The sequence below is a fragment of the Octodon degus genome, unplaced genomic scaffold (assembly GCF_000260255.1).
Source record: "Octodon degus isolate 3935 unplaced genomic scaffold, OctDeg1.0 scaffold00055, whole genome shotgun sequence".
In the NCBI taxonomy this organism is placed as follows: domain Eukaryota; kingdom Metazoa; phylum Chordata; class Mammalia; order Rodentia; family Octodontidae; genus Octodon; species Octodon degus.
This window is the reverse complement of record NW_004524631.1, coordinates 4,224,403-4,232,936: the sequence shown is the minus strand read 5'-3', so window position 1 is coordinate 4,232,936 and position 8,534 is coordinate 4,224,403. Positions and strand designations below refer to the sequence as shown.

General features: G+C 40.4%; 1 protein-coding gene across 4 annotated transcripts in view; it reads left to right on the top strand.

The window, feature by feature from the left end:
* Positions 1-8,534, top strand: part of Fndc3b (fibronectin type III domain containing 3B) — a 337,533-nt gene that overhangs the window by 66,460 nt on the left and 262,539 nt on the right. For all 4 annotated transcript variants that reach the window (XM_023717769.1, XM_023717770.1, XM_023717771.1 and 1 more), the window contains exon 2: positions 5,117-5,255. In XM_023717769.1, coding sequence (XP_023573537.1) covers positions 5,145-5,255 — 111 coding nt within the window. In that variant the 5' untranslated portion in view covers positions 5,117-5,144. The remainder of the gene's footprint in view (positions 1-5,116; positions 5,256-8,534) is intronic.

The following is an 8,534-nucleotide window of genomic DNA, read 5'->3' as shown; positions in this document are numbered from 1 at the left end:
TTTTTTTTTTTTTTTTGGTGGAACTGGGGATTGAACTCAGGCCCTTGTGCTTGCCAGAGAAGCACTTATTCCACTGAGCCATCTCCCCAGCCCCTCCTGAGGACTCTTGGACAGGTACATTGCATTCTTCTGGGCACTTCCTTATCTTCCCCTCCCCTCTTCCCTTTTCAGTAACCTGTGATAAGTGCCGAACATCATAGGAGATGGATACTCCACTGATGAGCTCTCCTATTGCCGTGGCACAATACCTGAAACCCACAGTTTAAAAACGAGAGCTTTAGTTGGCTCATGGTTTTTAGGAGTTCATTGCATGATTGGCTGGTTCCAAGGCAGGGACATCATGGTGGGAGGGTGTGGTGGAAGTAAGCAGCTCAGTTCGCAGTTTTTAGGGAGCAGTGCTAAAGAGGAAGGGGTGAGGAGACCTCTGTGACCCACCCTACCTACCCATTGTGTGCTCCACACAAAGGCAGTCAAGTTAACATTCCCTGTAACTACCATACACCCCTTGTGAGCTTCATACCCACACACATCTCCTTGAACTATACTCTACCACAAATAAACACAGTGTTATAATTCTACCCAACATAATACAACTATAGTGTGTATAATAAAAAATGCAGCACTCCTTTCCCCAAAGTCTCAACATTTACAGAATTTTCAAAAGTCCAAATCAAAATTTTTTCTCAGACTCAAAGCAGACTCTTAGTTGAGGACCTCTGTAAAAAGTAAAAACGAGTTACATAATCTCAAGGCACAGTGGCACAGGATAAACATGTCCATTCCAAAAGGGAAGAGTGGAGATAGAAAAGAATTGGACCAAAATAGGATGGAAAACCACCAGGGCAAGTGTTAAGTCCTTTCTATGTCTAGTGTCTGGGGCACATGGTGGTAAAATGTGAGTTCCAGAGAGCAAGGTTGCCCCTCCCCATGGCCTTGCTGGGTGCAGCCCATAAATCCTCTCTTTTGGGCTGGCTGCACTTCTTCCTTGCAGCTTTTCTTGGCTCATGGTCCACATTCCTGTCATCTCCAACTTTCCAGGGTTGCCCCTATACCTTTGGCTTCATTATCACAGTTCCACACATTTTCATCTGTGGGGCTCCTTGCCTGACCTGCCAGGCCTTCCCTTAAAATCTGATGGAAAGCCTCCCAAGCCCTACAACTCTTGTTCTATGCATTCCAGTAAAACCAGCATCATGCAGTTAGTGGATGCAGTAGCCAGGCCCTTTGGATTATAGTTGCAGTGGTCTCTGAATGCCTGGGGAGCTAGATCCTGTGAAATGAATCCTGGGGATCCAAGTCCCTGGGGGAGCTTTCTTGAGTCATGGCTCCCAAGGATTCTCTTCTAAAAAGGTTGACATTTGTGTACCTTTGAGCCTACCATGGATGGGGGTCTTTCTGATTCCTGAGATGCTCTCAAGGCATCTTTCTTCTTGTCCCTGTTCAAAGGTCTTCCTCCTTCTCTCCCTTCCCCCACCCCATACCTTCTTTACTTCCAAATTTACACCTGGTTTCTTTTGTGCCAAAATTTAAGTTTTTGAACTATTTCTATGCTGTCTTTTTCTCCTGATTCTCCCTATAAAACTTTCTTTAAACAGTTAGTAGTATCCATGGCACAGCTTGAGTGTTGGCTGTCTTAAAATTTCTTCCCCCAGATTAATTAGTCCAGTGCCCTTAACCTCAGTATCTTGCAGAGTCTCAAGATGTGGGCAGAATACAGACAAATTTTCTGCCAGGTGTAACACATGTGGCCTCTAATCCAACTCCCAATGGAGTCCTTTTTCCCAGTTGGAACATTTTGAGCTTGGCCTTTAGTGTCGGCATTCCTATCATCAGCGTTCTGGTCATGTGAACTTCAACCAGAATTACTCATCAGGTTTTGCTTACAGTGTTATAGGGCTTCTTTAGCCCACATTTCTAAACTTTTCCAAATCTCTCCTGCAAATGGGTTCCAAAGGTTTTTGTGCCAGATGGTCAGGTACAGTCATAGCAAATGATCCTACTTCTCTGATACCAGTTTTCTATATCACTTAGCTTCCTGTAGCTAGGTCACAATACCTGACACTCGAAATTTAAAGGAGGAGTTTTAATTTGGCTTAAGGTTCTGAGGAATTCATCTCATAGTCACTGAGGTTCAAGGCTAGAACATCATGGAGGAGTGTTGTGGCCGAGCAAAGCTGCTTAATTCTTGGTGGACTGAACTGGACAGGAAGGAGCGAAAACCAGATGTCGTACCTCCTCCCTCTTGTCCTTGGGATCCATACAAAGAATAATGATATACAAGGACAAAATAGTAATGTTAATTGGATTTGAGACTGAAGCCCAATTTTTATTTTTTTCTGCTTGGAAAATAATACTTTTAATATTAAGGGATGTTAATGAAGGTGATAGTTAATATTAAGCATGTGTGTTACAGTGTTACCAATGATACAGGAAAGAAGTTAAAAAAATAAGGGATTTCCAGGTGAGATCACAGCACAAGAAGCTGAGGGAATGTCTTTTGCTGCAGGCCCTGAAAAGTTTTGGGGCTAAATAGAGCAACAACCAAAAATACCCTTTCTGGTTTAGCTACATCTGAAGGCAGGAGCATTAAATTTCCAGGTGCCAGAGGCAGCTGAGAGATGGGAAGTTGAAATCTAGAAACCCGAATGCAAGAATTTGGACTTGCCTTTGTGGTCCTCATGCAGACGGGCTGAGAGCTGGGATCATAGCATGTGTACATCGTGTCAGGAAGATGACGGATTCCTCAAGAAATTTCACCTCAGGAATCGAATCAGATAGAGAAAAGAAACTAAGAAATAATTTCTATGTAGGAATAATCTAGTTTTTATTATGAAATCCAGCAATCTGCCCTTTAGTTACCTATTCATGTTGGATTGAAGGGGAGCCACTTACTGTGACTCATTTATTTCCTATCCCTATTGTTTCCTCTTTCCCACCAAGCTTGCATTTTAATACTTTTTTTTTTTTTTTTTTTTTTAATGTGTTTGGTACAGGGTCTCACTATGCACCTTATACTCGTAGTGATCCTCCTATTTTCAGCCACTCCAGCACCAGGATTGCAGGCATGCTGGCTCAGCATGCCCAGGGACAGGGCCAGTGTGGCATGTGGTGCCAAGGATCGAATCCTGGTCCCTCTGCTTAGTCTGCTGAGCTATCTCGCCGGCCCATTAATGTGGTATTTTTAATACGTGTACACTTTGTGAACTGGTTATTTTAAGCAAAATTGTTAACATGGACACCATCTTACATTGTTACCTTTTGTGTGTATGTGTTGTCATATTAACATCTTAGTAAATTTTAAGTACAGTATGCATTATTTAGTCATTAAATTGTTATGTGACGTATTTTAGTGTCTGAAAAAGAACCTCAAAAAAAGACTTTATTATTCTTTTTCTATCAGTTGGCCTCATTTGAAATCAGTCATGATAATGTCAAGATTATCATAGTTTTAATGTAAAGACTGTTTCCTTCAACAGAATGAAACTATTGGTCTTTGGGCTTTGTACTTTTATTTGCTCAGGAACAGAATAATTGCCTCATAAAACAGCATGATGGTACTATTAACACTGAATTATAAGACCTGTTATTACAGAATGTGTGTGCCTGGTAGAGACAAGACTGGCTTGTTTGATACTTAAATAATTAGTTTCTCCAAATGGGGTTATAATGAATAGTGTAAAATTTTACCTATGTGACATAAAAAGGTTTATGGTCTCTTGGGTGGCTTTTCTGTATCATTTGATACTTCCAGGAAAGTGGTTTCTTTTGAGTTGATGGCAAGGTGGAGGAATTCTTGGTGTTCAGAATGGGGATGTTTAAGTTTGAGAAGACATACTTCATTTCTGTCATATCTGTCTGAAATAAATTTGAGGCACTCATTAAAGTATTTGATTAATTGGATATTAATATAAGATGAAAAGATCTTAAGCAAATAACCTTGATTTTGAAGTTTTGGGGAAATTTTTTATAAATGATACAAATTTAATCATGAACTATATGGCAATTTATCTCTGAACTTGTTTAAAATCCTGAGTGTTTATGTTTGTTTATCCTCTGTTTTCATTGTTAAACGTTTGTGCTATGAGCTTTAGGAATATTATAAATAACTTTTTAAGGAACAAGTTATTATTCTCAAAACTTTACAGTTATTCTCCTATTGTATAAAAGCTAAGTATGACAGGAGGCAAGTACCATATTGGAATGAAAGTAGGCCTCATGTTACTTTGAATATGTGTTTGAATTTCATTTATTCTGTGGAAACAGTGGAATCTGCTGTGGGGCTTAATTCTGCACAAGGTACAGGAGGTATGTCTGAGGTAACAGGAACACTCAAAGATCTGTGCCAATGAGAAAGATGTTAGTACACAACAAATTAAAGTCAAGGAAATGATGTGGTGTAACTAGCACATGAGTAATTACCAAATTAATGATGAATGGCTAAATAAGAAATTGCAGCAGTTGCAGTATATGTAGTTAACCTTGGTCTCCTTACTTGGGTTAAATGCTTATGAATACTACTTTGATTCTAATGAAAGAGGAAAATTTATGGTTAATAAATTGTAAGTGTTCTCTTTGGACTAATCTTTTTTTTTTTTAATGAGCAGAATATATTTATTGAGAGAAAGAAAGCTCCTGTCCCGACAGAGGGACAGGAGGGGGACCCGAGCGGGTAGTTCCCCATCTTTGGACTAAACTTATACCTTGGTGATTGCCTTAAAGATAGTAATGCTACCAGTTTTTGTTGGGCATTTTTGCTATCTCAAAGTGTTATCTCATTTTTCTTCAGAAAGATCTCTGTGGTACTCTTAACTATTATTACTCATATGTTTTTAAAGTTTGTAACTAGTAAATGATGAAGCTTAGGAATTAAAAGGCTGTGTTCATATGGCTGCTTGCAGACTGTTTTTAGTTTCCCAGTTCAAGTTGTTTCTTTGTCTTGTCTCTACCCCTTCTCGAGGCCAGACACAATAATAACATTTCTGTGTAATCAGAATAATTTGGGTTTCAGCAGATCTCCTGACAGAGAGCTCACTTAGATTACTGGCTTATGTCACTAAATATAGGTGATTTTTGTGGTCTTGAATCTGTTTTAAAAGAATGGTGGTTCTTTTTGCAGGAAGCCAGTGGAGGGAAATTCTCCATGAATGTACGTCACAATGATGATGACCGACCAGATCCCTCTGGAACTGCCACCACTGCTGAATGGAGAGGTAGCCATGATGCCTCACCTAGTGAACGGAGAAGCAGCCCAGCAGGTTGGTGTGTGAGAGGGGATTTTAGCCCAGATTGTCTAAGTGGGAAGCATTAACCTGGTGTTGATTTTGGGGTTCAGAGATCTTTGTTTTTGAACCTGAGTAGTTCCAAGAACCCCAGTGTTCTTTTGTGAAAGTTTTACTCTGATTTTGTGTTAAAAAATCAGAAATTGTTTCTAAGAAGAGCAAATCTTACTTCATCCAGTTAGAATTTGAAGGCATCGAAAAAATGTGAATTTTGAAGTGAGTCACTCTGAGACTATGTATAAGTGTTTGTCATAAAACGACTGTTTATTCATGTCATATATTATGCTTGACTGGTTTGCTGGGTTGGCCAGAGTAGCATGCTGAGAGTGTTGGGCTTGGTTTCGTACACGAGTGAACTTGACAAGACACACAGGTCAGGGTGAGCCTACCCTCCCTCCTTCCTAGAGCAGTCCTTCCAGATGTTTAACTCATAAAGTGAGAGTACTTAATTTTTTTTGTAGATAGCCTTTGTCAGTGGTTACATACCAATATGGTATAGAAAAATAATTTCTGAACTTAATCATGTAACACACAAGGAAGTAATTAAATTGTAAGTAAAACTTAAAAATGTTTAGGAATTGAGTTGTTACTATAAGTTTTTTTTATTGATGATCAAAACTGGGTTTTCTCAGTCTTGTAACTAAATGTTTTATTGCTGTCCATTTCTTTCAAAGCATAAAAATCTTTGTTTTATGAATAGAATTGGAAATAATTGCTTGAAAAAATGTGCACATAATATAGTAATAATTTAAATATGGTAATCAATCATTTATTTGATGGCTGTAAATACCCACGTCTAATCTATCACAGTACCTCAACACTTTTTATCACAATACATTTTACATGCCTGTATTTGGAACCTTACCTTGTTGCTCAGCAATTTCTTTTTTGTTTTGTTTTTAATCTTTTATTTATTTACTTGGTACAGGGTCTCGCTATGAAGCTCAGACTTGTAGTGATCTTTCTGTCTTAGCCTTCCCAGTGCTGGGATTACTGGGTGTACCACCACACCCAGTTTTGGTGGCCAGCCTGGGGTACCAGGGATCAAACCCAGATCCTTGTGCTTGCAAGGCAGATGCTTAGACTGCTCAACTATCTCCCCAGCCCTCAGCAATTTCAGACAACATCAAATAGGTGCTCAGTAAATATTTGTTATTTGAATAAATTTCATTCCCTCTCAGCATGGATGCAGATATCTCCTTTCTTGTTGCCCCATCTCCTTGTGTACTAGGTGTTTTCTACTATGTTATCCTCTATTACAAGCACACAGACATCTACACCTTTCCTTACCCAGTGCGACAAGACCTTGCTTCAGCTCTACTGGTCACCACCTCCTTCCTTTGTCCTCCTGAGCAGAGCTTTTCTAAATGGCGTCACTATTTCCTGCCTCTTTTCTTAGTTCTCTTTCCTATTCACCTTCTTTTCTCACTGTTTTCTTTTGGACTTTGAGTATGTCCTGTGGACTTAATCTCAGCAGTGCTTCTTCCTGGTCTCTTTGCTTCTATTTTGTCTTCACAAAAAGTGTCTTCTACACAGCAGCTGGAGTGATCCTTTCAGACTATGAAATGGATCGTCAGTACCTTACAGGCTGTTACACTTGGAACAGAATCTGACTGCAGTGCATGCCTGTCATCCTCATGCAAGGTCAGTCCTGGCCTCTCTCCTCATCTCTGCTTGCCTTGCCCTTGCCTGCTTCACTCCAGACATCCATGGGGAGTACTTGAAATGCTGTGTTTTGAGGGTGTGGTCTTTGGTGCCCCCCCCTTTTTTTACCAATTAAAATATTTTTTAAAAGACGAGTATGCAGATGTGACTAAAGTTGGAAAGCAGTCTAGGTATCTCATATAGTCATCTCATTCCTGGTTGCTCAGCCAAAAGAGTGAAAGCCACTTATCTGTGGTGTTCTGTACCTTTTTGTGTTTGTGTGAGTTTCGGTGATTCCTAATTTCTATGATTCACTTTTCCCAGAGTAGTCTTTTGTAGTTTTATTAAGTAGCATTACCTAGCATAAAAAGCCCTCAGTTTCAAAAGTTCCTAATTTTCCCCTTAGAGACCAATGTCTTTGCACAGAGAGACGACCAGAGACTCTAAAGACCATAGCTCTCCTCACAGAGCCATGTGGCATTACCCTGCTCAGCATCTCTAACCTCTACTCTAAACAGAAGCTGCTTAATAGTTTTGGCTAATAAAATCATGTTTTCATTGCATCTGAGCAGCTTTCTATGAGGCTGAAAAGGGGCAATATGTTCATTTATCTGTTTTATAAACATTCAAGTAGCAAGCTTTCTTAAAATGGATGCTACACTTAGTTAAACAAATCTCAAGGGAAGGAAATTTTCAGTCTTTTTGATTAGTAAATAAGTCTGATTGTACTGGGAGCATTAACATTTATAGGTTATGTGGACCAAGCTATTGATTGGTGTTAACCTTAATGGGGCGAAGTTGTTAAGTGGACAAAATGTGTTTGAAATAATTCTCAGCAGGATCAACCCAGGATTTATCATGTTTTGATGCTATTTCTTTAAGACTGGGACTCGTGACATTTTTTTTTTCCTGCCCCCTGTGTTTCCCTCATTCCTTTAAGTGTCTAGTTCTTTCTTTGGGTCCCAACAGTTAGTGTTGACCTAGATGAAGGTGACAGTTGTGGGGTCTATGTGTGGAGCTTGGGCTAAAGCATGAGGGGAAGACAGACTGACAGGGCAGGCAAAACCAAAAATTGCAGTGAATTACCAGAGAAAAATAGCAAGGGGGAGAGATGGAGGGCACCCAAATGAACCGGGAAGAAAGAGGATCTTCAGGGCCGAGCCCAAGAGCTGGGGACTGCAGGAGTTCTGAGTTCTGAGTGCTTGCTTGTGTACCTGTAGGTATCCATTGCTTGCTTTTTGAGCCTGTGTGGCATGGTGCTCAGGTGGGTCTGCTAAGGGTTCAGGACATGGGGGACATACTGGAGGATGAGAAATACACAAATGGTTTTGAGGCTTTTCCTGTGCTCTCCCTCTGAGGCAACATATTTTCATCTGAACAAGAACCTTTTGTAGGCACAGAATTGCCTTTAGTGATGGATACTGCAGACGTTGTAGGGTAGACTTCAGAGTGACAATTTAAGGTAGGTGGGCTGGAGAGATGGCTCAGTGGTCTAAAGCACCTACTTAGAACAAGTTTAGCAAAGCATCAGGGACCGCGGTTCGATCCCCCAGCGCCACATGCCAGCCAGCCCCGCCCCCTGGTGGGCTGAGCTGGCCACACACACACACC